We start from the raw sequence: 27643 nt of genomic DNA, 5'->3' as shown, positions 1-27643 counted from the left end.
GGTGACCAGCAGTCTGGCTATCAGGGCCAGGCCCCAGGCTGAGATGGGGAACTGGGGGTGGGTGGCGGCAACCAACTTCCCGTGGCGCCCGGGAGGGGGGCTGCAACCTCTCGTGGCTACCTGAGAGCAGGGGTGACAGGAACAGAGGTGCAGTGAGAATGTGGGATTTCTGCTGAGCTTGTTCTCACTCCCCCTGCTACCTTCACCTGGGATGCCAGGGCTCCTGCACCAGGGAAGCCCTCACACTCAGGTGCTGGGTGCCTGCGAGGAGCCCGCTCTGCACCCATGTGGCCTCTTCCGGGTGAGCCAGGCTGCAGCCGCTGGGACCACAGGGGCCAGTAGGGTTCCCTGTTGGTTCCCGCAGGAGCCGGTCTGCGAGGCCGGCTGTGCCCCGGCCCGCGGCATCAGGCTGTGCTCATCACATCTCCGCATAGGGACTCAGATGCTGTGACTCAGGTGGAGGGGGTATATGGGAGTCTGGGGACCCAGGTGCTGCCCGGGGCCCAGAGATCAGCTGGGATCTGCCCTTCCATGCCAGATGCTCACACTTCGATCGCCAGCCAGGCTTAGGGACTGCACCTGTGCATGAATTTTGTTCACTGGGCCTCTTGTTGGAAATAGAATGACACACATGACTAAACGAATGTTGTTTTCTAGGTTTATACCTTTACACAGGTCTCCTAGGGCAGGCCTCCAGTGGGCAACAAGACTCTCACCAAAGTAAGGCCCACAGCTCAGTCTTTCCTTCCTTCTGTTACCCACACACAACCTGTAAAAAAAACCTAAGCTATGATTTATTCTTGTTAACCCTTTTCATTTTAAAACCATTCATTTCCTATCATAATTATTCATAACTTTTTCCTGATTTTCTTAGGTAAAACATGTATGTTCTTCAGATCAGAAATTTAACTGATCAGGCAATTGTCAATTTCCAACTGCTTGATTTTAAGAAAAATGTATCTGAAATAGAAGAGCATTGTTAAAAAGCCTCTAGTTTTTTTTTTCTAGCACTGTACACTGTTATTTTATGATTTATTCAATTACTAGATATTTAGTGAATACTCACTATATACAAGGCAGTGCCTATGATAATACAAAATAATTTGCATTCACATTACATTTTCCTTAATTTGGGATACATGTATGTTATAATTAACTACAGATATCCTATTTTAAATTACTATTTGTATAATTCTATATGTAACTGAAACATAAATAATGGATTGGAAACTGAAGAAAACTGCTTAAAAATCAAATATATACACGTGTGTATATAATTTTCCATAAAAAGATATAAATTGTCAGATGAGAAATATTTTCTTGCTTTAAAGCAATTAAATGTCTCAAAATATTAAAGAAAAAATTATCTATTCAGAGAGTACTGGTGCACTATATAAAACACTAACAATTAGGGAGAAAATGATTCCTCTTCATTCTTTAATTTTTCTCTTGAACTCAGGGCATGAGATCTGATAACCTTAAACACTTATGGCTATACATATCATTAGTGATTATAAGCTATATTTTTTTCTTTCCCCAATTCATCCAGCTATTGTATTTTATTTTCTAAGTACTACATATTATTTTTATCAATATTAATGTTTCTAAAAGGAATTTACATTCAAAAGAAGTTTCCATAGATCCCTTTAACAAATAAATATAGTGTATTTTCTGTCCTGCAATACCTCATTCAGTATAATTACAGGTAGACACTTTATAGAAACCAGCTACTGCAGGTACTGCTATGTTGCCCTTGGGCCCATGCCATATTTTCTCCTCTATATGGAATCCTATATAATAAAAGCCCAGTGACTGAAATGGTGAAATGACCAGAAAGACCAGAGACCTGAATGAACATGGCCCCTCACCCCAGCCAGCCACCCCCAGTGAGTAGTTAGGGGCAATCAGGTAGGCAGGCGAGCAGTTAGGGGTGGTCAGGGAGGCAGGCAGAAATGGTTAAAGGCGATAAGGCAGGCAGAGGCAGTTAGGGGCAATCAGGCAGGCAGAGTGGTTAGGGGTGATCAGGCGGATAGAGGTGGTTCAGGTGATCAGGTGGGCAGAGTGCTTAGGGGCAATCAGGCAGGCAGAGGTGGTTAGGGGCGACCAGGCAGGCAGAGGCGGTTAGGGGTGATCAGGTGGGCAGGCAAGTGGTTAGGGGCGATCAGGAAGGCAGGCAGGTGAACAGTTAGGGGCCAGTGGTCCCGGATTGCTAGAAGGATGTCTGACTGCCGGTTTAGGCCCGATACACGAGATCGGGCCTAAAACGACAGTCAGACATCCCCTGAGGGGGTCCCGGATTTTGAGAGGGTGCAGGCTGGGCTGAGGGACCCTCTCCCCACCATCCCCCGTGCATGAGTTTCATGCACCTGGCCTCTATTAGTCTATAAAAAGCTAAAGAGAAGGTTAAATCTAAGAAAGGGTAGAAACATGACTCACTGGTAAGTTGCAGCAATAAAAACAGAAATAAGAATTAAACATGGAGTGCTTTACAAAATATAGGGCACTATGTAAATGTAAGTACTATTATTCATTCATGTAACATTTATTATATGCTCAGTGATGAAGATAAAATATTTTCATATAGGGAACTTAGGGAGGAGAAAGAGAAGCAGGCTATAGTAACAATTCAGAAGAGAAGATATGGTGTTATTGTGGAAGGAGTAACTAGGTTGGCCCAAAAGAATCAAGGATGGTTTCTGAGTGGAAATAACTTCTGAACTAAGGACTTAAACATAAACATAAGTATTCCAGGCAGAAAGAGTAGCATACACAGACACTTGAAAGAGCCTGGCTTGTGCAGAGAACAGTAGGCTATTCCATATGGCTAACATGTGGGAGGGCAGGGCTGAGATCAAATAAGGTCTCGAATGCTGGGCAACAGGCTTTGGATTTTATGAGAAAATTTTATGCAAGAAAGGAATATAATCAGATTAGCATTTAAAAAAAGATCCTTCTGATAGCAGTGATGAATGCTCATATTAGGATATGGAAAATGAGGAAGAGAGATACTTTTGTGATATATTTATTGGACAATTAATATAATTTATTAACCAACTTGTTGTGGAAGGATGATTCCAAAATTTCTGATGTGGATATTGGTTTGGATGCTGGTACCATTCACTAAGAGGGGAATACAAAGGGTGATGTATGTATTTGAAGGAAAAGTGACTTATTTTGGAATGTTGAGCTTGACTTACTTAAGGAATACCCAGAAGGAATATTCCAAACGGAACATGTCTAGAAGGAAATTTGATATATGATCTAGAAGTAAGGAGAGAGGTCTAAGCTGAAATGTAGATTCAACAATTACAGTTGATCTTTGAGCAATGTGGGGGTTAGGGGCTGCCATCACCACCCTTTCTTCCCATGCAGTGAAAAATCCACGTATAACTTAAGTTGGCCCTCCACATACTGGGATTCCCAGCCACAGATCAAAAATACTGTTTTCCATCCACACTTAGCTGAATCCACAAATGTGAAACCCAGGAACATGACGGCCAACTGTATATTTACTGATAAAAGTCTATGTGTAAGCCCTAGCTGGTTTGGCTCAGTGGATAGAGCATTGGACTACGGACTGGAAGGGTCCTGGGTTTGATTAAAGTCAAGGGCACATGCCCGGGTTGTGGGCTCAATCCTCAGTAGGTGGCATGCAGGAGGCAGCCGATCAAAGATTCTCCCTCATCATTGATGTTTCTATCTCTCTTTCCCTCTCCCTTCCTCTCTGAAATCAATACTATATATATTCTTAAATCTACATGTAAGTGGATCTGCACAGTTCAAACATTGTTGCCCGAGGGTCAACTATATTACCACACAGAGCAGTGGTTAGTATATATATATATAGATATCTATATGTGTATATACATATATATATACATATAGATATATATATACAGATATACAGATATATATATATATATATATATATATATATATATATATATATGAATCAGATGTCAGTGTATATAAGGATCACCAAAGTGCTTGTTAAATGCCAATTCCTTAGTCTAACCCTCAGAGGTTCTGGTTAAATGGGCCTGGGGAGAGGCCCAGGAATCAATATTTAAATAAGCTATACATAAGCTTCCAGGCAATTGTACTGCAGATGGTCTATAGCAAGATGGTCTATCCGAGGAAGTGGTGTCATGTGACCAAAATGTGTGAGTCTCAAGGAGTTGAAGTGGTGCCATGTGAATATAGCCAGGACGTCTAGAAACTTGAAACTGAAAGCATCCTTTGGACTTAGTGGCCTACAGGGGACACCGGTGACTCAGAAGAGCAGGTGCAGTGAGGTGGTGAGAGCAGACGGAGTGCAGTAGGTATAAGAGGGATTGGGGGAGGGAGGAGTACACAGTGAATAAGAGAAGGAAGGGAACACCTTGTGGACAGAATTTGAAATCTAATAGCCAAAGGATCTGGTTAAAGCCCTGCCACTTAATGGCTATATTACACATCTTCACATATTTTCTTGTTGGGTTTTTTTTTTTTTTTTTTTGTGTGTGTGTGTGTGTGTGTGTGTGTGTGTGTGTGTGTGGTTTTTGTTGTTAATCCTCACCTAAGGATACTTTTTCATTGATTTTTAGACAGAGTGGAAGGGAGGGGGAGAGATAGAGAGAAACATCGACTGGTTGCCTCCCGCACATGCCCCTACCGGGGACAGGGGCCCCATCGAGCCTGCAACCGAAATCGAACCCAAGACCTTTTGGTCCATAGCCCCATGCTCTAACCATTGTGTAAAACTGGCCAGGGCCATTTTCTTGTTTTTAATGTTAATCTTATCTGTTACACCCTAGCCCAGGGGTGGGCAAACTTTTTGACTCGAGGGCCACAATGGGTTCTTAAACTGGACCGGAGGGCCGGAACAAAAGCATGGATGGAGTGTTTGTGTGAACTAATATAAATTCAAAGTAAACATCATTACATAAAAGGGTACGGTCTTTTTTTTTTTTTTTTTTTTTAGTTTTATTCATTTCAAATGGGCCGAATCCGGCCGCGGGCCGTAGTTTGTCCACGGCTGCCCTAGCCTGTTTGGCTCAATGGACAGAGCTTCAGCCTGAGGATTGAAGAGTCATAGGTTCAATTCTGATTAAGGGCACATGTCAGGATTGCAGGCTCAATCCCCAGTGGGGGGCGTGCAGGAGGCAGCCAATCAATGACTCTCTCTCATCATTGATGTTTCTATCTCTCTCTCCCTTTTCCTTCCCCTCTGAAATCAATACAAATCTATTTTAAAAATAATAATGTCTATTACAGAGCCCTTTGTACAAGTTAAGTATTTGATATTGCATGTGAAAGAATGTTGTAAATTGCTCTTCCAAACTTTTCTATTAACAAATTAAGTGGCAGATTATCCTGAACAGTTCTTTCAGACATGTGCCCTTGATCAGAATTGAACCCAGGACTCTTCAATCCTCAGGCTGAAGCTCTGTCCAGCAGGCATCTCACTTGTGTGTGTACACCGTGACAAAACATCCCCAATGTTAGCCATTGGAGTGCTCACCCCATAAAAGCAGGAGGCTTTAGAGGGGGAAAGAATCGTATGTAATGTCTTAAAAAATCAGAGCTCCTTATAGATGAGGATTCAGAGGTTTGAATGGGAATGGAGGCTAAATGATTGGTTCAGAGTCATACAGCTAATTAATGGCAAAGCCAGATATAAAATTTAGTCAGACTCCTGATTGAATGCCATCTCCTGCATCTAGCCGCCTACCCCTACATTATAATATACTTCTTTTCTCTATTCTCTATCATTTGAATTTTGGTCTTTTACAGCAAAGAGAGAGTTGCAGATGACTGGAGCTTTGCTGACTGGGGTAAGAGAAGAGGTGTTTAATTTGAACAACTCCGAGGGTTCAGATGTAAGCTCCTTGAAGACATTTGTGAACTATCTCCTCCCCTCTTATTTTTAAGACTTAAGAGAGGTACCAACTTAGGCTAGACCCCCAGCATAGTAGAGGGATCAGCCAGCAGCAGAATAACTAGGGCTGCTACATATTCCTTTCAATGACCCCCATTCATAATTGAAGAGCTCTCCAAAAATCAATATTAAAAGACTAGTTTGAGACAAGTCTTGAGTGGTTCACAGAACAAGCTTGAAAACGAGTGGTATGGAAGATTTATTTCTACGACAAGGACAGAGATGCTATTTCCCCTTAAATATCTACATCTCCATTTCCTTTTCTAAGCCGCCCAAAGCAGGGCAAATCCTTTCATCCCTATTACCCAGAAGAATGTACGGCAGGCAGTAGGGGTCCTGTATACGATAGTTGAATTTGAATGAATGAAATAATTTATTCATAGCTCTCTGATCAGTTTATTCTTTTTTTAAAATATTTTTTTAAATTGATTTTAGAGAAGGAAGAGAGAGAGAGAGAGAGAGAGAGAGACATTGATATGAAAGAGAGACATTGATCTGTTGCCTCCCGTACAAGCCCTGGGGGGATCAAACCTGAAAGCTAGGTATGTGCCCTGACTGAATCGAACCTGAAACCTTCCAGTGCATGGGACATGCCCCAAACAACTAAGTCACACCCAACAGGGCTAGTCAGTTTATTCTTTAACAGAAAAAAAAAAGAAATCCCTAATAAATTGACTCCCACACATTATTGTTTTCCCTGTCTTAGACTCTCAAGCTTCATCCCTTCTGTCTAGACTTCCACTAAGCTAATTGGATCCTCTACTTTGCCCTTCCTGATACCTTTTCATGATATACTAGAGGCCTGGTGCACAAAATTCATGCATGGATGGTGGTGGGGAGAGGGTCCCCTCAGCCCAGCCTGCACCCTCTCCAATCCGGGACCCCTTAGGGGATGTCCGACTGCGATGGGGCCTACACCGGCAGTCAGACATCCCTCTCACAATACTGGACCACTGGCTCCTAACCACTCACCTGCCTGCCTGCCTGATCACCCCTAACCACCTCTGCCTGCTGGCCTGATCGCCCCCAACTGCCCCCCCCCCCCACTGGCCTGATCACCCCTAACTGCCTCTGCCTGCCAGCCTGATTGCCCTCAATGGCCCCCACCCCCCGCCCGCTGGCCTGGTTGCCCCCAACTGCCTCCCCTGCTGGCCCAGTCGCTCCATGCAGCCTGCTGCTCAGCTGTTTGGTTGCCCCTCACTAACCCCCCTGCCGTCCTGGTTGCCCCACGCAGCCTGGTTGGTTGTCTGTACGGTTGCGATGGTTGCTTAGGTTTTTATATACATAGATAATACTCTACAGTTGACTAGATAAAGGAAGTGTGTTTATGTTCTTCTTTATTTTGTGAACTGATAATGTAACAAAATATATAAGTTAACACAAATATATTTGGCAAGACAACCTAATCAAAGTCACAACACTTCACTGATAGATTTTAATAAACATTAATGTTTATGAATTAAGATGTTTCTTGATAGAAAGGGAAGTGGTTTTTTTTCTCTTAAAAGTCTCCGTTTCCACTTTGTAGAGTTCATGCTCTTTTCATTCCCTTTAAAAGGGGGACATTGATTTGCTGTTTCCTTAGATGTCACCCAGTTCTGTTTCCTTTTTCATATTTTAAGAAACTTTCTTTTGAGTTTTTCTGGTCACCATGTGTATTTATCTGTAATATTTGAACTGGAAGCTTTCTAGAACAAGGGCTGCCCTCTATAGATGAATAGAGTGATGTTTATTTTTATGTTTATTTTTAGTGTTTATTTTCAGTAGTTTTTAAGCCTCTTCTTTTTTTTCAAAGAAGCTGCAATTGTCATAATACACCTCAAAAAGGCAGATCATGATACCAGAAACTGAAGAGTCCTGTATGATGGAAATATGAACAAAATGCAATAAAAAGCAGAGGTTAGAGATGGTTTAGGTCTGAGTCAGTTATTGAAGAGGTATGGGGTGATAAAAATGGGATGTGTTATTTGGAAATAACTCTGTTGGGAGGTTAAGGCGTGGGAAGAAAATGAAATTCAATAATCGTTCAAGTATTGACTTAAGGTTGAGGAGGATTCAGGGATGGGGAAGACATGATCCCTAGCCTCTGCAGTGATGGAGACACACATAACTGGAGGGTAAAGCAGACCAGGATAAAGTAATACGTTTATAGAGAAAGGGCATTTAGAACAAATTGAAGAAAAAAACAAGTTTACTCATTAAGGGTGAAAATTATCCAGAATGCCTGACATTCTCATACATGAAGCTACTTTTATTAGTTCCTGGAAGCCACAAGGACTAGTATTTCCCCAACCCAGAAGCATGCCTCATTGAGTACTTGTATATAAAGTCCCTAAGTATTTTATTTACTGCTTTTCCTAAATTTGGGGACTTAATATAGAATTGTACTTAAGATTTTAGGTTACCATTTAAGCCCTGCAAATGCAGTTTCTTAAGTTCCATGTTTTTATTAAGTGAATATCACTTTTTGAAATATTCCTTGCACTAATGAGTCTTAAAAATTCAAAGATTCACAGCTAAAAGGAATTCCCATACAACATATGGCCAACTTGAAGACTTCTCAGCAACATGCAGTCAAAACGTCAAGCATTATAGCGGGTCTAAGAGATAAAACATTTCTAAAGTCCTAACCAGTTTGGCTCAGTGGATATAGCATCAGCTTGTGGACTGAAGGGTCTCAGGTTTGATTCTGGTCAAGGGTATATGCCCAAGTTGTGGACTTGATCCCCAGGTGGAGGCATGCAGGAGGCAGCTGATAAACGATTCCCTCTCATCATTGATTTTTCTATCTCCCTCTCCCTTTCTCTGTGAAATCAATAAAGATATATATATTTTTTTTAAAAAAAGATTTGCTTTCGATTTTTAAAATTTGTAATGATAGCACAATATAAAGTCAATAGCTCTTGATTTTCTTGCTATGCTCTAGGTAGGGACCACTGATGGTAATGTGGAACATTTCCTGTTAGTTATTCATTGATTTTTTTTTTTTTAAGTCTTTTTCTTTTCCAGAAAGTGGGCAGGAGATAAGATGTCAAGAAGTAATAAGTAGTGAAATGAAAGAGGGGAATGCAAAGGAACCAAAAAGAGAAAACATTAAAGTGACCTTATTTTTTTTTTCTCCCTGTGTATGCAGATAGACAGGAAAATTATAGCAGTAATTGCAGACTCCTTTTCACCAAAGACAGAATGACCTTGGGGAGTTAGAGTAGGAGAGAAAAAGTCCATAAAGCTGCATTCTCATCCAGGCCCCACCTGACTTGCTGGATATGGCTTTGGCCAAGGTTATTTACCCTTTCTGTGCCTTAGTTTCCTTAAATATTGAAAAAGATTATTCGCCTCTTTGAACTACAGGGAAGCTGAATGAGATAATGCTTTGGGGGCACCCAAAACTGGTGAGAAAAAAAGGTGCTAGAAGAATACCAAGTACAGTAGTACTATTATTATTGAACTGTGGATCCTGTTGGAATGAGTCATCTTGCTGCAAAGATGCATAAGCAATTCCAAGTGTGGCAGAGGACCAGACACAATAGGAAGAGGCAAGTATTCCTAAGTTAAGGGAGAAGATCTGATTTGCAGTGAAATCTGTCCTTCTCTTGTTCAAAGAACATAAAAAAGGGGTAGCGGGGAGGGGGTAAAGAAGATTTGAAAATAAGTATAGCAATGTGGTTGTCCAAATAGACTTTTGAAATACTAGAGCTTAAATACTGAATTCAGGCTTTGCCACTTAAACTATGACCTTGGGCAAGCTGCTGTTTCTATAAACCTCATTTTTTCCCATTCGGAAAATGGGGATTATGATAGAATCTATAGGGTTGTTATGGGGATTTAAAATGTACACCCTCTCAAGGACTCCGTAAAATTAGCTATTATTGTAATTTTGGGGAGATAAGGAAAAGTAGAAATCCCGATTGACAACAGTGAATCTTTTTATTTTTATTGTAAGAGGAAAAGGCAAGTGTTTATTTTATAAGGCATTATATGATTGAAGGGGCCTAGGAAGAGGAAAAATTTGTTTTGCCAAGTCTGGATCCACTTATATTTCACCGATCTGGTAACTAGTCAAACCTTTGATATCTGGCGAACAAAACACAAACAGGAAAAGCCTTCCGTGTGCTTTAATAAAAACAGCTTTCTATTTCAAAGATATATCCATACAGATTAGAAAAACCTCTTGGCTATCCAATGGCTCTTATAAAACAAAGCCCAGATGCCCTGCTTTTGTTGTTTTAAAAGAGAGCCGTCAGGAGCGCGGGGATTACGCTCCCCTCCCCTGGCGCGCTGGACTGGGAAGCCTTGGGGCAAAGCCCTGGGTGCAGAGCGCGGTTTGAGTTTTTTGTGTTTTTTTCTCCATCGATCCCGGAACCTGCGCTCGGGCGAGGGGGGCGGGAGCGCCGAGGGCGCGAGGGAGGGGTCTGGTCGCGGGGCGCGGCACCGCTCGCCCATCCCCCGAGCGCGCGGCGGGGCGGCCGGCCGGCGGCCGCGGAGGATGCGGAGGGGCGGCGACGCGGGCCGGACCCAGCCCGGGCGGCAGGGCGGGCGCCGCCCGAGGGGGTAGGGCGCGCGGGGGCGCGCCGGGCTGGGGAGGCGCGCTCCGGCCGCGCTCGCTCCGCGCTCCCTCGCTCGCTCCCTCCTCCCGCGGCGGCAGCAGGAGAAGGCGGCGGCGGCGGCGGCTGGGGATCAGACATGGCGGCGGATCTGAACCTGGAGTGGGTCTGCTCCCTGCCCCGGTCCTGGACGTACGGGATCACCAGGGGCGGCCGAGTCTTCTTCATCAAGTAAAGAGCCGGGGGCGGCGCGGGGGCCCGGAGCGGGCGGGGGGCTGGCGAGGGGGAGAGCGAGCGGGGTCTGCGCCGCTTCAGCCCCCTCGGGCTCCCGCGCCCCCACTCACGCTCGGTCTCTGCCCCTCTCTCACCCCTGCAGCGAGGAGGCGAAGAGCACCACCTGGCTGCACCCCGTCACCGGCGAGGCCGTGGTCACCGGCCACCGGCGGCAGAGCACAGGTAACGCGCAGCCCGGCCCGGCCCGAGCGGAGTTGGGCTCCGCCGGGAGGAGGCGGCAGAGCCCGGCCGCCCGTCCTCCGGCAACCTGCCCCGAGCCGCGGTCCCCGGGAGGCGGCGGCCCCGCCGCCGGACTTCTCTCGAGTCTCTGGACGCCCCTCTTTTCCGCAGCCTTTCATCACCACTTGGAGACGGCGCCCTCTTCCTGCGCCCTCTCCCCATCCCAACCTGGACAAACCCCACGCCCCTGGCGTGGCCGATTCCCCTCTCCCCGGGATCCTGAGGTTTTCCTCCGGCAGCCGCTCCTGAATCCTTCCACTACCCCCACCCCTCTCGATCTGCCCCCTTTCCACCTTTAGGAAGTCCGTTCCCACTCCCCTCCCCGCAGCCCGGGACCCTGCCTCTGGTGCGCGGGATAATGTATTCACATCCTCTCCTTCCTTCGGGGGAGCTGCCTCCTGCCGTGCAGCTTCCTCCTCCTCCTCCTCCTCCTCCTCGTCCTCGGTGGGCTTTGTGGGTGGGTAGCTGATTGAGGAGGCAGAGAGGAGTCTGGGGGTGCTGCGATCCTCCCTGACCGAGAGCTGCTGAGGAAATGCTGGGCGCTTGCCCTCCTGCCACGGGAGGAGGCGTTTGCAGCCGCAGTTGCCGGCCCAGCCAGATTCAAAGTCCCCGGCAGCAGCCGCCGAGGTTGCACAGACCGCCAGGAGGCGGTGGGCGTGCAAGGGGGTGTCCCATGGGTGGCCATTTGTGCCCTAATGAGAGGGGGATCGGCGGGGAAGCAGGTCTCCCCGATGCCTTGGGTAGCTTGTTTGAATGCTAACATGTGAGTTGAGCTGGAGAGGGCTGGTTATAGCTTCAGTGCTGGTCTGGCTTTCTTTTGTCATTCTTTGTTTACATTCGTGAAACTTGTTTGTCTTTGAAATGTAACATGTGTTCTCTGACTGGCCTGCCTCTGAATCTGGTGGTTGGGGAGGCTTGAGAACAGCTTGGGTCGAAGGTGAGGCCGGCTTCAGCAGTCCTTTATAGAGCTGTCTTCCAGGATACTACTTTCTCTCCAACTCTGGGGTTCTGTGACTCTCAAGTTGCCAAGGATATTGAACAAACCTGCCTTTTCTTTTTAAATCCGGGGTGCACTAAAGTGACTAATGTCTCTAAATTTGCAAAAAGGTGGAGGAGGAAAGGGAAGGTTAGTGTAGCAAACATGAGATTACATTTTTAAGGCATTTCTGACTAATAATACCATCATATGTAACTCCCCGGAGCAGTCTTCGACTTAAATATACCTTTCAGTGTTTTGCATACGTATTTCAATTTTGCTGGCCTCTTTGCCTTATGGATAGTAACAAATTTATTTTAGAAGACTGTATAGTATTTAAGTTACTTAGTTTGGAATTGTTTTTCTTGCTTATTTTGGTTATGTGTATCCCATTTTACCCGCATAGATTTGATAACATTGACACCACAGAACAATTTCATTCTCAGATAATTTCACATTAATTTTTTAAAAACATGATCTTTTTCGTTTCTGGTTTGGTTTGCTTTGCTTTGACTCTGGTTTTTGTACACACATCAATGCTTTTTGTTTCAGAGATACTATGATTAAATCCAAGCCACTAGTCATTTATAAATACTATGCAATAATGTCACCATGGTTCCTCTGAATTATTCAGGTTTATTACTTGAAACTTTAATTCTTTTAAAGTCAAGTCTATAGAAACACACATGTATAAGTGTGTCATGTCAAGATTTTTTTCCTCTCATTTGGTGTTTAGGAAGTACTTTCTCATCAGTGAAACTTCCTGGATGGATTCATTAATGTAGCCGAAAGGAATGGCCTTAAATAGACACAGTACACCTAAGAAGAAGCAGGTGTTACCTTTTATGGACGGGTTTTTTTGGTTTGTGTTTTTTTGCCAACTCTTCATGGTTATTTCACCTAAGATTACTTCATTTGGTTTTTGGGTGTCAGCAAAGGTCCTCTCCATTCTGATCATTAAAGTATATGATCATATCAGATAATCTCTAATATTGTGAGAGATTATTAACATTGTGATACTTTTCTGATGGCTTTCGATTTGAATTGCCATTTTCCTAAAAATGATATTATATCTACTGTGTTTTATTACCAGCCTAACACAATTTTTTTTTGTTAGGAACCTGCTTAATAAATGCAAATAGCTGTTCATGAAAATGAATAATTAAAATGGATTGAAACTTATTTTGCTATTCTATTGAAGTAACACTAATTGTGAAATGTATGTTTTTTAGATTTACCTACTGGCTGGGAAGAAGCATATACTTTTGAAGGTGCAAGATACTATATAAAGTGAGTTTTTTTATTATGGTTTTTTCCTTGGTAATTTGAATGTTGTGATTAATCTTTAGTTGAATAGTTAGTTGTATGTGTAGGTAGGATTATGATTCTTAAAATTTTATCGTATGATATGGCCTTTCCCCCCTTCATATGGTGGTGTAATTTTGAGAGAAAAGATGACACTCTTAGTTGCATGTTATTTGCCTGGGCACTCATCGGTTTGGAAATGACATCACTTATGGCCACAATTACATTTTTGGTCTTTCTGATTCCTGGATGATATAGTATTATAATATTTTTGTCTTTTATCTTTTTTTCCTCTTTTTATGTGAATTCTGTTCATGTGTTTTTTGTTCAGTGCTGTTAAGAAGTAGCAGAAGTGATGGAAAGCTAGGGTACAGTTTGATGAGTAATATCAGGGCTGAAAGTAAAAACAAATAAATATTGAATATTTCACAAACATCTGTTAAGCATTATTTGTAATTTGCCTCAGTATTTAAATATATCTGAGTTTTATAAAATAGATCTAAATGTGTTACTGATGTTTGTGATTGAATAAAAGGCGCTCAGTGGAGCATGCAGAGGAGGGGTGACCGGTCAGTCTTGACCTTTGAACTAATTCCATGAACTATTGAACTAATTTCTATTCACAGTTGACTTGGTAGTACTTAGAGACAAATGCAACGCTTGAGGTCAGACTATGTAGGAAAAATTTTTATACCCCAAGGGAAAATAAAGGTGGTTTCGTATTTATTTTAAATTAGAAACTTGTTTAGCATGTTTTTTGTCATTTAAAATTTTTTGCTTAATGCTAAGGAACTAAAGCTTGAAGGAGAATATAAGATTTGGCTGAGATGTCAATAGTTTACTCATAATAACAGATACCTAGCTAAGGTTACCTTTATTTCCTCGGTCCCTGTAAGGTATTTTACTAGGTGACATTTTTAAGATCATGCCATACTAACGTTAAATTATAATTGCTTGTATGACTTCAACATTTTTTTAGAATGATATTCATAAAAAATGTCGAGGGATGTTTATAGGTATTAGGAATGCTTGCTTTTAGACGTAGAAATAGAGAAAGCACAAGTGTGGTACTACTGGATATTTTTCAGTTACATCTTTCATTTGGAGATGTGTGATACACTCTTAGATGGCCTAAAAACTAAAGATCTGAGTAAAGTGCGGAGTCATCAAGCACCTTTTCTAGTGGTTATTGTCTCTTAATTTAAGGTGAGTGTTTATTGGCATGAAAAGGGATGCTTCTTCTTTTCTTTTTTTTTTTTCTTAATGCTTCTGAAGATGTTCATTTATTTCTACCCAATATCATTTTAACTAAATAAGCCTCACTGATCTTACAATAATAGGAGTAACACAACAATCCTCAATGTTTTAATTTCTGTGATTGTGTACATTCTTAGATGAATGTTTATTTGAGAGTACACAATGTTACTCTGTATGTTTTACTTTAGAACTAAGCTGTTTAAGAGACTGAATTTTGTTTCACTAGCCGTTTTGATATGACTTTCTTTTATGTTGACTTAAGAATTTTCTTTTGAGTGTCATGCCTAAGTAAGTTTCTCAGGAGAATGAGGGGCAGTATTAAGGAAGCTGTAATTTTACTTGAACTCTGAGGACCTTTTAAGACTAGTTGGTTTTAATCATCTGGTATTAAGAGACATCCGATAATTGTGTCTAATAGTGACAGTAAATAATTTAGGTTATAAAGTAATTTGTTCTGAAATTGAGCATATTACAGAAACATAGCACTCATTAAACTTAACTTTACATAAAATTTATGATTTGTTGAGTGGTATGTAGATTTTTCCTTTCTGGGTTATATCAGAAGACTAGTTTAAGATTAGTTGTATTCCTAATGTTGGCTGTAATTTCCTAGAAACTTTTTTACTTGTGTTGTTATGACCAATTAGGGATGCTTTACCATTCTAATACGATGGCACTGCTTTTATCTTAAAGCTTACAGTTTACAAAGCGCTTTCACATATATTACGACGTCTGAATCTCATTTTAATCATGAAAGTAGTAGGAAGAACTACTATGTTCATTGTCACACCATGTAATAGAATAACAGAAACATGCCTTTGGAACTTAGAGTCTGCAAGATAGCAAGATGAGGAACAGCAGGAACATGAACTATATTTAGAATGTTCTGAGTAGAAGAAAGGATAGGAATCTGAAGTAGGAAAGTGATTAATGTTGGTGAATGTCATTTCTCTAAGTTGGTTCTTAGATGAAGAAAGGAAATTGATCAGATTATAAGAAAAAGAGGTGATACAGTAAGCAGAGTGGATTTTGTTCACAGGGGAAGAGGGAAGATTGGCCGAAAACAGATCCATCCACCTCTTGCTAATTCCTAATCACGTGTTCCTGGGAGGCTCCCTTAGCAAGAAGGGAGAGCTAGAGAACTAGAGGAACATTTAACTCTCAAATTTTTTCTCTCTTGAACGTATGTTGGCTATTGCTCAAAATGGCAGATTGCCAAAAAGAATTATCTTTGGATAATAGTTTGGTATTGACTGTTGGATCAATGTGTGTGGTAAGGCACCCGGGCTGGGAAGAGGCAGAAGAGCTGGGCAGCTGTATTAAACCTCTCAATCACTTAGGAGTTGTCTTCACAACTGTTTTTTTTTTTTAAAATCCCCCATTCACCCTCTCCTACCACCCCCCACCCATCTGTCTTCACATCTTTATATTGGGCTGGCTGAAAAAGGCAACCTCTGAATTCTATTCCATTTTGCCCGACTGGCGTGGCTCAGTGGTTGTTGACCTATGAACCGGGAGGTCACGGTTCGATTCGCAGTCAGGGCACGTGCCCGGGTGTCCGGCTCGATCCCCAGTGTGATTCTCTCTCATCATTGATGTTTCTATCGCTCTCTCCCTTCCTCTCTGAAATCAATAAAAATATATTTTTAAAAAGAAAGAAAATAGTTTTAAAAAATAAATTCTATTCCATTTTTAAGTTTCTTTGAATTTTATACTATTCTTGAAATTTACAGTAATCTACAAAATAATGAACTCTCAGCACCAAGAAGAGACGCTGTGGGAAACTGGGAAAGCTACTTAGCTTTCCTATCTTGCTTAACTATTTTAGCCTCTCTCTTTAACCTTTTATAGACAACCACAGATAAGTATGAAGCCTGCAGTGGCAGAGCTGTGTGGGCTTGCTTTCGGTTGCTGCAGTTTGTACTTTGTACGCATCTTCCCTGCAGAGCTGCATGAAACAGTTAATAGTGTTAATGTCAACAAAGGGCCTGGTTAGAGTAGGAGTTGTACAGATAAGCATTGGATAAACTAGTTTATGTTATACACTTTTTGGATTTGTTTTTAATAAAAAGTTTACAGTTAGGTAACAGAATATGTAATATAGAGAATGTATTTTACTCTAAATCCATATGGCCAAAAAATGTTAATATTTGAAAATTAATTTATCTCAAATATAGATATTTAATACTTTAATTCTTTTCTGTGAAACCTTTTTCTGTGTACCTTAAGCCGGCCAGCCTCTAAATTATTGTATTACGCGTGTGTGTGTGTGTAAATACATGTACACAGAGTTTGAATTTGATTACTGAGTTTCTCTATTGCTTTTAAAACATAATTCATGCTACTTATCTTTAGAAATAATTGTCAGTGAGTTTCATAATTTATGAAGTGTAGCTTAAAATATTCAATACCTTAGCCCATAAAGTACAGAAAATAATTTTATATGTTTAGAAATTATAAAGCTTTCTGCTTACTCCTTGAAAATAACACTTAATGATGCTGTAATGACAGGTCACGGTAACTTAAATGGATGTGTCATTGACTATTCCTTTGTGTTTCATAGCTTTGAGACGGTTACCTTAAAGTGCCAGTAAGTCTTAAAACAATGTCCTCTGAATAGTGAGAAACTTTGTTCTGATTATTTAAAGGTCATTGTTTTATGTGGCAGGATGGGAGATGAAAAAAAGTCGTTGTAGGATAATAAAATAGTATGTAAATTTTGAGGTTATATTCTCTCATATTGCTTTTTCCTTGGCTTAAATTTTTTTTATTCAGTTCTGAAAATTGAACTTCTTTTTAGCTATGCAAATAGAGCAGTGTTTGATTTTGACTAATGAAGTTTTATTTCAATATCTGCTATAGCTGGATCTAATGTGTGCTGAGAATTTCAAACTAACCTTCAGTGAGGGGAATTTCTTACATGAAGTAGCCATATAAGGTTGCAAGTGATTTAAAAATGTTTCTTCATAGGTTGCTACAATCCAAAATATGAGTGAAGATGGGAACATAAAATAACTGCCGCAAGAATATTAGGATATATTACTGTGTATTTCATATTTAAAATGTTTGATATATCTTAGTACTGTACTATGATCATTGGATTTTGATTACTAAAGTAATAACTGTATGCCGCTCAGAACAATTCATTGACATTGTATTTCTTTTTCGTATTCATAATAGAGTTTAGACTAATAAGGAATTCTTATGAGTGTAAAGCACTTTATACTAATTCAATAGGTACAACACAGCTGTGAACAACCTTCAAGGAGTTTGTAGTATAAAGACATGTATTAAAAGAGGGCGATGGTGTGGGAATCATAAACATTTAGTGCTGGACATTTCAGCATAGCATTAAATTAATTTAATCTTCACAATAGCTTTTGGTGTGTGTGTGTGTGTGTGTGTGTTTTTCTTTTCAGATGATGAAACTGAAACTTAAAGAGGTTAAGGACCAATTGTAGGTCATACACCTTCACTATTAGTCACTAGCATTCAAATTAAGGGCTCTGGGCTAAAACTCTTCTGTACCTAAAAATATCTGCTATAGCTGGGCAGTATTAGCAGGTTCTTTTATCCCTCCGTAAGTTGATTGCTTGGGACTGGAGGTATTCTTTCATAGAAACAAGTGCAGTGGTAGGTTATTGACCAAGCCTACAAATAAAACTTATTTAACCTTCCAAAAGCCTGTTGACTAGTGTTATATATTGGCAGGGTCTTAGAATTTGGTCATTTCTTTTCATCCACTCAGTAGTGTCTAGTAAATACCATGCACTATTCTAGGGACTTATAAATTAAAAGGGAACCACACTCTAGGGACCCTGCCTTCCTGGAGCCTGCAGTCTAGTAGGAGGAAAACATTAAAACAAAAAATGGAAAAAAACGTGATTTTTGAAATGGCATCTTCATAAAGGGAAAGAAGAGTGTTCTGTGACAGATTAGGGAAGCTTACCATTAATAGCGGTGTTTCAATGATAAAATGCATTTAGAGTTTCAAGGTTGGGATACCAGGACTCCCAACCACAGTGAATTTTATTGCGGAATCCCTTTGTCCGTCTTTTTAGTCCCAGGACCACTGCTCAAGACCAGGCCTCTGGTCTCCTCTTCTTGGAATACGTAGCTTAATGCCTGGCATCCAGTCATCCTCTGAGCAAGCCATGTCCATGGTGATGACAGGATGCTGGCTCCTGCTCTGCGAAGGAGTTAGTTGGGGATGAACAAGAGGAGCCGCCACATCTCAAGTGGTGGCATTTTGAGAATCCTTTCTGAATTTCTCAAATGATTGTCCCTGTAATCTGGATGTTTTTTCTTATTTGCAAAGCTGGTGTATGTTTAATGAAGGGGGGGAAGACATGAAGAGTAGAAAAAGATAGAATTGGTTAGAAGAATCAGAGTTGGGGGACCTGGATGTAAACATCCTTGTCTACCCACCTCTGTCCTGTGAAAGACATAGAGTTCTTTAGCATTTGTTGACAAATGCTTTTCTGTCACTTTTTCATTTTTCTATAATAGATACGTATAAGTTGGGGTTGATGGTGAAAAGTGACATGTATATATGTGTGTATGTGGAAATTGGAGTAATGGTGTGAAAAAAATGATACTAGTTGTCAGATGGTGTTAGAAGGAATCAGAGGAGGAAGAGGCAGATGGGCTGGGCTGTCCTAGAAAGGCATAAAGGAAGGAGGTAGGGATTGCTAGGCCTGGTAGGGATTGGTAGGGTATACGGATGGAATTCACATGGGTTGATCTAAATCAGTGCTTCTCAACCTTCTGGCCCTTTAAATACAGTTTCTCATGTTGTGACCCAACCATAAAATTATTTTCGTTGCTACTTCATAACTGTAATGTTGCTACTGTTATGAATCGTAATGTAAATATCTGATATGCAGGATGGTCTTAGGTGACCCCTGTGAAAGGGTCGTTCGACCGCCAAAGGGGTCGCGACCCACAGGTTGACAACCGCTGATCTAAATGAATGGTAGGATAAATTCATAGGAGTTGGGATATATTTATATATATATATAATGTGTGTGATGACTAGTGATAACTACCCTACTGGTAAATAATAGAGCTCTAGTGAGTCTGGTCTTCGAATGTCAGGCTGAGCTTTTTATTTCCTAGGCAAGCCATGGCAGATGTCTTTTGGTGTATGCAGTATTAATAGTGTAAAGTGGAGGTTTTAAAAGAGATTTTAATGTAGGCAGCATGGATTAGAAAGGGACAAGCCTAGAATCAAGGAGACCAATTCTGGCTCTGTTGCTGTAATCGAGGGGCTAGTTGCTTAAACCGAGTAGCAGTGGGAATAGAAAGGAAGGAGACCATTGATCAAAGATATTAAAAAGGAGTTGACAGGCCTTAGAAATCTTGCTGAGCTAGGAGGTTGACAGAGAAAGAGAAGTCAAAAGCCACGGAAAGCCTTTGTGTCTGAGTGGCTACAAGAATGATTTGTGTAGGGAGTAGGTGGTGGTGGGGGGGACTCTAGGTGGAGGTATTAATGATGGTTTGATTTTTGAGCTATTGGCATAGCATTTTAGGTGGCTAAAATCTGGCGTTTCCAAAGGACTCCCAACATTATTTTCTATTCCTCTCTTATGAACAAGAAACACAACTTCCTATCCACAAAACATCCTCTCTCAGCTACCTAATTGACTATCTGTGTATGTACAGAACCAAGTTGGAAATACCATATTCATCCAATCCATTGTTTATTTAACAAATACTTATTATTTACTATGCACCAAGTGATTTAGGCTTTGTCAATGAAACAGACATAGACCTTACTCTTAGGAGCTTATAGTTAAATTAGTGGGAGAGTCGATCATAAAATAACCACAAGTATATCACTGTAGACTGTGATAAATGCTGTGAAATATACATCATGCTTTGACCAGATATATTGAGAGGACTTGACCCAATGTGGGGGCTATTGGAAGAGGCCTTTGTCACAAACATAGAGATGAGCCTGCCTCTGAAAGTTCAGCTGGAGTGGGTCAGGACAGAACAGTAGGAAAATCACCTGAAAGATGAACAGTAGCTAGTATCTTGGGCTTGAGATTGGACCATAACCTGAGTGAAAGTATTGCCATTATCTAAAGAAAGACTTGGAATGGGATTGGTGTGATGTGGAAATTTAGAAAAGGGAGTAAAACTGCAGCAGAAGTAGTTGGAGTTCCTGTCTACTAACAAAGAGAGAGCAAGGCTTGGCCAACTGATTTTGCTTATTACTTCAGTCCCAGCGGCAAGATCTTCCAATCAGTCATCCACTGATGTTTTCTTTCTTTCATTACTCTTCACCACATTTTGAACTCCGAATTATATGCCTTGGCAATTAGGATGCATCACTAATCAAAATAGAACTAAAAGCTCTGCCCTTTTGGGGAGTTGGGTGGTAGGGGAGCAAATGTCAGAGTAAACAGATAAGTACATTGTATTGTATGTAAGAATATATAAATGATATAAGAAAAAAAATAGAACAGAGTAAGAGCAGGAGAGAAGTGATGAGGAAGGAGTATGGGAGAAAAGGGAGGTGAAATCCGAGAAGTAATGGGTGGGCTCCAGGGGCCTCATTGGTTGATGTGATCAGCTGTTGCTCAGGAGATGAGCCATTGCAGGTCTGAGCAGAGGAGGAGACGTGACCCTTTGGAAGGGTCATTGATGAGATTTTGGAGGACTAATGCAACCCCTCCAGAGCCAGTTCTGTGCCCCATCAGATTCTCTCCTTATACTTCTTCTTAGTTCTTAGCAGGATTATGATTAAATATTTAATATGTAATTACTATATTTTGTTTAAAGTGCCGTGATGATCAGTTAGCATTGAGTTAATAACAGCTTTACAGGAGAAAAGGGAGACATGACCATATTATATAAAATAACCCCTCAATCCTTATTTCAGAAACAGTATATTTTAGAATCAAGTCAACACTTAGTTTAATACCTGTTTGCACACACTCCGTGTGATAGGTAAGCTTCATGAAAAGCAATCTTGTTCATTGCCATATTTTTAGTCCCTTAGCCTAAGCCTTTCTCGTAGTAGTTCCTCAATAAATATTTCTTGATTGAATGAATTTTGATGATGACAGTCAACTTAATTTCATGCTTTTGATGATGACAGTCAACTTAATTTCATGCTATTCAGAAACTTTATAATTTGGCCCTTTGTGAAACTTAAATATTTTCCATGTGACATTTATCCAATCCAATAGGGAGTTAGTAAACCAGCTGTTGATCAAGTTTGGTTTATGTGATTCTCCTCTGAAAGGCAGATAGGATCTGCCCAGAGGCCTGATGGTAGGACCAGAGGCATGAGAAAGCCAGGATAGTGCAGAGACCCCTGAGGCCTGGGTGAGCATAGCCGAAAGTCAGGCCTTGCCATTGATCGTGTTGTTTCTAGTTAGAAACCTTTACAGTTTAGGCTGCTGTGGTTTCCAGAGAACAGGGGAGATATTGAAGTCTATACTGTCAGGAATAGCACTGGTAAAGCAAATGCAAACCAGATCGGAAAATACTAGTCCGTGGGTCCTTATAGAAACCTGGGACGAATAGAAAATAGTCCTCATGTTGCACAAATGATAGAAGTTTAATGAACCACTTGGGAGTAACCTCTGTGCCTTTGGGGATTATTCTCTGAAGTGGCTAGTAACTATAGAAGCACCCGAGAGAAGCCCTCCGGACTTCTCACTGCTCTTTAAGGAAGCCTTTGCCTTACATTTCAGGGGGAGTAGTTGAAAATGTGTGGTATGTACATTGCCATATTTTTAGTCCAGGTTTAGGCCTGTACCTGTGAGAATGAAGAGGAAGTGTTGAATTCTGAGCAAGAAAACAAGAGAAACCAATCCTCTACTGGCTGTCGTGGGCAGGGATGATTGAGGAAACCAGGCGGTGGAACTTCACTGTGATCAAAACTCCACCCTGCTATGGTAGGCCAGGGATTGATTCCCTTTGGTTCTTCGGAAATTACTGGCCACTTCAGAGAGTAAATCCCACACCGTGTCAGTGCTGCGGTCATATGCTACCAAAACTTCCCCACTACATATTCCCAGCGATGTTCTGCGTGGGTTTTGTTTTCCCTTTCCCTTCCAAATGACTTAGGTTCATTACACATATTATTTCTTTGGATAGACATGATCTTAAAAATAAAAAAGGGGAGAATTTATCTCTGAGATGAAAATTAGTTTTAATCTTCATATTGAATCAATTCCAACAGGGTTTGCTGAACTTGGTTGAAAGTGCATATAATAATACCCATTTTGTTAAATATTATAAAGCTGTTCAACCTAAAATTTAAAGCTCAGTAAAATAGGACAGTATGGCAGAATCCTAAAAAGAAAGAAGTCACTCCTTGCCCAGTTCTTATAGCACAAGGCAATGATAGAGGGAAAGTAGCATGTTATATACTTAGTGTTGATTTTTTCTTCTGTTGAAAATTCATCTGTTGCACTGCATTTACTTTTAAAAGGTGTTCCATCACAGAATATAGGTGCATTCTAATAATTGCGGCATTTAAAAAAATTTAGTAAAGAAATATCAGAGGATTCCAAATTAAACAATAAATCGATCAGACAAATAATATGTCTGTTTAGTGGGCGTGCTTTTTCCCAACCTGTTTTATGATGTGTTTTTTCTGATTATAGAAGTAATGCATTTTTATTATAGAACATTTGGAAAATACTGAAGAGTATAAAGAAGGAAAAAACCAAAACCACCCAGTCTTGTTACTATGCACAGAGAATTTATATTAATATTTCTGTATATATGCATAATCATTTTTTAAAAGATTTGGGTCTTATCACCAATCCTGCATTAAATACTCTTTTAATTAAATTTATATTATTGGCCTGCTCAGTGTGGCTCAGTTGGTGCTGGAGCATTGTCCGGTGCACTGGAAGGTCACCAGTTGGATTCTCAGTCAGGGCACATGCCCAGGTTGCTGGTTCAGTCCCCTGTTGGGGTGCATACAAGGAGGCAACGAGTTGATGTTTCTCTCTCTGTGTGTCTCCCTTTCTCTCCTTTTCCCTTCCTCTCTCTAAAATCATTAAAAATGTACATTATGTGTTCCCATGTCATTATATATTTATTCAATAGATTTCACATGTTTTTTATTCCTTTTTTTGAATTTTAGAAAGAGAAGATGGGGGAGGGAGAGAGAAATAGAAACATCAATGAGAGAGAAACATCAACATCGATCTGCTGCCTCTTCACACCCCCTGCTGGGGACCGAGCCCAAAACCTGGGCATGTGCCCTGACCAGGAAATCAGACCAGTGCCCTCCTGCTGCATGGGTCAACTCTCAACCACTGAACCACACTGGCTGGGCTGTTCAGTAGATTTTTTTTTTTTTAACTATGATGTTCTGTTTTATGAATACTTTAATCATTCCTCTATTTTTAGATGTCTGTGTTTCCAGCATTTTGCTGTGAGGAAAATTCTTATATAACATTCTTATGTGCATGTCTGTTCCCTAGACTTGGAATTATTGATGGAAAAGGATATGCGTTTTTTAAAAGGTTCATCACTTAACATTTTGCCAAATTGCTCTCTAGAAGGTTTGTACAGATTTATGTTCTCTCCTACAGTATGTGAAAGTGCCAGCATTTCTTCATACCTGCAATAAATTCCCTTGATTGGACTGATAAAATTGAAAGGTAACTGATGGAGAATCTGTGTGGGTTGTTATTAGTGATTCAGTTGGTTTGGAACAGCCCCCAAAATTTAGTGGCTTAAAACAGCAATGATAGATATACACATAATTCCGCACCTTTCTGTAGGTGAGTGGGCTCTGCTAGGCTGTTCTTCTGTTATGTGTGGTATCACTGAGGTTATTCATGCAGAAGTCTTTTGCTGGAACTGGGCTGTGGCTGGAATATCCACTGTCTCTCCTCGTGGCCTCTTACCACCTAGTGGTCTATTTCGAGTTTCTTTATAACATGGCAGCTGGCTTCTAAGGGAACATCCCAAGGGGACAAGCACCAGTGTGCTAGGGCTTGTAAAATCTCTGACTGCATCATGCTTGCTTATGTCCTATTAGCCAAAGCAGGTTGCATGACCAAGGCCAAAATGAAAAGGGGGAGAGGACACAGCCTGTAAATATTGGGAGGTGTGGTTTCTTGCAGGCCATTGATGTAATGGACTACCAGACATGGTAACTGAGTTTCAGTTAACATTGCAACGCTAATCGATGAGCAGTAGCTGTATGGACCACTGTATTCAGAAGATTTGGAGACCCACTTCTGCATCAGTAAGAAAGCCTGTTATGAAAAGCTAGTGATGTTTGCAAGGGCTTAGGTGAGGATGTGGATGGATTTATCATCCTTAATTTAATATCTATGAATTTATATCATAAAGCCTTAAACCTAAAAAATAAAAGCAATTCATGAGCTTGCATGTAAGCCCAAGTAGTTTAGAAACATTTGAGTACTTGGGTAAATTGAGTCTTAAGCTTTTGTTCATCTTGGTTTCACATTGACAGCTAATACAATTGGTAGTATAAGGGATCAGCAATTGGTATCTTCTGCTGGGTTGGTTTGCAAAATACCCTTGTATTGTACTAGAACTGCTGTTGCCCATTTCTGACTGAAAAAGATGTAGCAGAGTTCACAGATTAGGGTAAGTGCCCTTAGTAGTGATTAAGAGTGTACAGCCCAGGATCGTGTGTGTGGATGGATAGTTGGATGGATGGATGGATGGATGGATGGATGGATGGATGGATGGCTAGATGGCTAGAGTCACATATGTATTGATATGTATACATGCATGTGTGATTTGTAAGTACTTGACTAAGTTGTCACTTGACCTTTGGATTGCTTCATGTGATTTAACTAGTAATTATCTGTGACAATTTAAGGTCAGGCCCTATAGCCTGTATTCCAAGGAAGATTTATCGGGAAATGTTGCTATTGCTCCTGGATCAATTTGTGGAGTCTTCTTTTATGCTCCCCACCCCCCATACTCTGCACCCCAGGAGGTTATACATAACAGTGTGGTTCACCTTCTAATACCCCATTTCTGCATTTACACACACACTGCAGTTCTCTTCTCAGCACAGCTGCAAAAGAAACTCTAAGTTGAAAACAAGCAGTATTATTGGTAGGAGAAATGAAACCCTGTGATGAGATTCTAAATCCTTTCTGCAAATAATACTTCCTGCCTGGCCTGCTATTAAAGTCTCATTTCAGAAGACACCAACATTAAAATATTTCACAATTTTTGGCTTCAATTCCTGAAAATCATTAAAGGAGAAGTGTAATTGATTATCCAGCGTCAATCGATATGATTAATTAATCTTGTTATATAAGCCAACCATCCAAAAAATGCAGTGGCTTAAGAAAGAACTATATTACTGTGTACACATCACTGGGTTGGCTGGGCAATTCCTCTAGTTCCTGTTGCGTTGACTGTTGTGTGGAATCAATTGTGAGTCAAGTGGGAGATTGGCTGGTCTAGAATGGCCTTATCTGAACTTGGCTCTCTTTTACATGATCTCTCGTCTTCCAGTAGGCTTGTTCTTGTGGTGAAAGCAGGTGTCATTTATACTGGAAAAGTGAATGAGCAGAAGTGCTCTGTGTCTCTTGAGGCCTGGGCTCAGAATTCAGACGGCGTTCTTTGACCACTGCTTTCTGTTGGTCAAAGAAAGACACAAGGCCAGCTCAGATTCATGGGAAGCTTACAAACTCATACTGTAAAGCTTGTGGAGACAGAGAATAAAGAACTGGAGGATTTGTATAATCCATATAATACACGTGCCCCCAAATTACAGAACCCAGCTGAATTGAAGTTTCTCTGTCTTAAATATGGGATTATACTTGATCATGGCCACACTGCTTGTCATGTATTCCTTCAATTACATAGAAAGTTAAGTGGACATGTGTATGAGATTCTTTTACCTTTTTTTTTTTTAAGTGCTTTTGCGGGGGGGGGGGGGGGGCGGTACAGAGAGAAACATCATTTTGTTGTTTTACTTATTTATGAATTCATTGGTTGATTGTGTATGTGCCCTGGCCCGGGATTGAACCTGCAATCTTGGCGTATCGGGATGACGCTTTAACCAACTGAGCTACCCTGCCAGAGCTGTGAGTCTTCTTTATTAAAACATTTAGTACCTAAATCCTCTAGAGTAGCGTGTTTTTTTTCCTTTTGATGATGTATGTAGTTGGTTGGTATTCTCATTGAGGCCACATCAGTTTAAGGTTCAGAATGGGCCTTAGTGTGTCCATTGTGGGAGGTGAAGAAGATACTGTAGGTTCAGTGTGCTTCTGAGAAGGCTTTCAAGTACTGGCATACCTTTGCTTTATTACACTTCACAAATGTTGTGTGTTTGTGGGTCTTTTTTACAATTGAAGGCAAGACCCTCCGCCATCAACAAGATTATGACTTGCTTTATAGAGGTGATCTGGAACTGAACCTGCCATGTCTGAGATGCCTGTCTGGCCCACGCCCAAAACCCATTGACCAGGCATTTACTGTCACATTACCAAATTTTATTTTCCTTGTGGCACTTACCAATGGCTCAAGTTCTTGTTCATTTACTTTTGTCATTTGTCTAATTCCACTGAGACTCGTGCTTCACAAGAACAGGGACCTCCTCTGATCATTCACTACTGAATTCTCAGAGCTTAAGTTAGTGTCTTAGGAGATGCTCAATAAATATTTATAATAAAAAACGTGTGATAAACAAGTGAGCAATGTGTTAAAATACAGAGTATTATATGCTATGTCTCTGGTATATTGTAGACATTCATGAAATCTTTATAGATTCTTTAAGGGAGGGTCATGGGAGTGGGAGCTCAGAAAAAACGAATAATTGGAACCACAAAAGTTTTTTTCCCAGATAAATGCGAAGGAAGGCAGAGGAGAATTTAGGGTATGACAGATTTGTTGAAACAGATCGTTGGACTTTAGGCTGGGAAGGAGGGAATGGGAGCAAGAAGACATCTAATGGGTTGGGATAGAGACTCTGCCAAGACAGAGGGAGAGTGGTTAACACGCATGCTGGGAGGTTGAGGGCTGTATTGATGGAGTGTGGTCACTGGCGTGATGACTTCAGATGGGCCATGTTATGAGTATGGTCCTGGGATTAAGGGAATGAATGGCTCGGGTAGTTGAAGGACCATGAACAGTAGGGAATAAATAGCTGCT

General features: G+C 41.0%; 1 protein-coding gene across 2 annotated transcripts in view; it reads left to right on the top strand.

The window, feature by feature from the left end:
* Positions 1–10558: 10558 nt before the first annotated feature.
* PLEKHA5 (pleckstrin homology domain containing A5) overlaps positions 10559–27643 on the top strand; it is a 211189-nt gene continuing 194104 nt past the window's right edge. For both annotated transcript variants that reach the window (XM_081082862.1, XM_081082863.1), the window contains exons 1-3: positions 10559–10695; positions 10841–10920; positions 13186–13243. In XM_081082862.1, coding sequence (XP_080938988.1) covers positions 10604–10695; positions 10841–10920; positions 13186–13243 — 230 coding nt within the window. In that variant the 5' untranslated portion in view covers positions 10559–10603. The remainder of the gene's footprint in view (positions 10696–10840; positions 10921–13185; positions 13244–27643) is intronic.

This window comes from Myotis nattereri (assembly GCF_964212035.1).
Source record: "Myotis nattereri genome assembly, chromosome: 2".
Taxonomy (NCBI): Eukaryota; Metazoa; Chordata; class Mammalia; order Chiroptera; family Vespertilionidae; genus Myotis; species Myotis nattereri.
The sequence above is the reverse complement of the archived record's forward strand: the minus strand, read 5'-3'. Positions and strand labels throughout refer to the sequence as shown.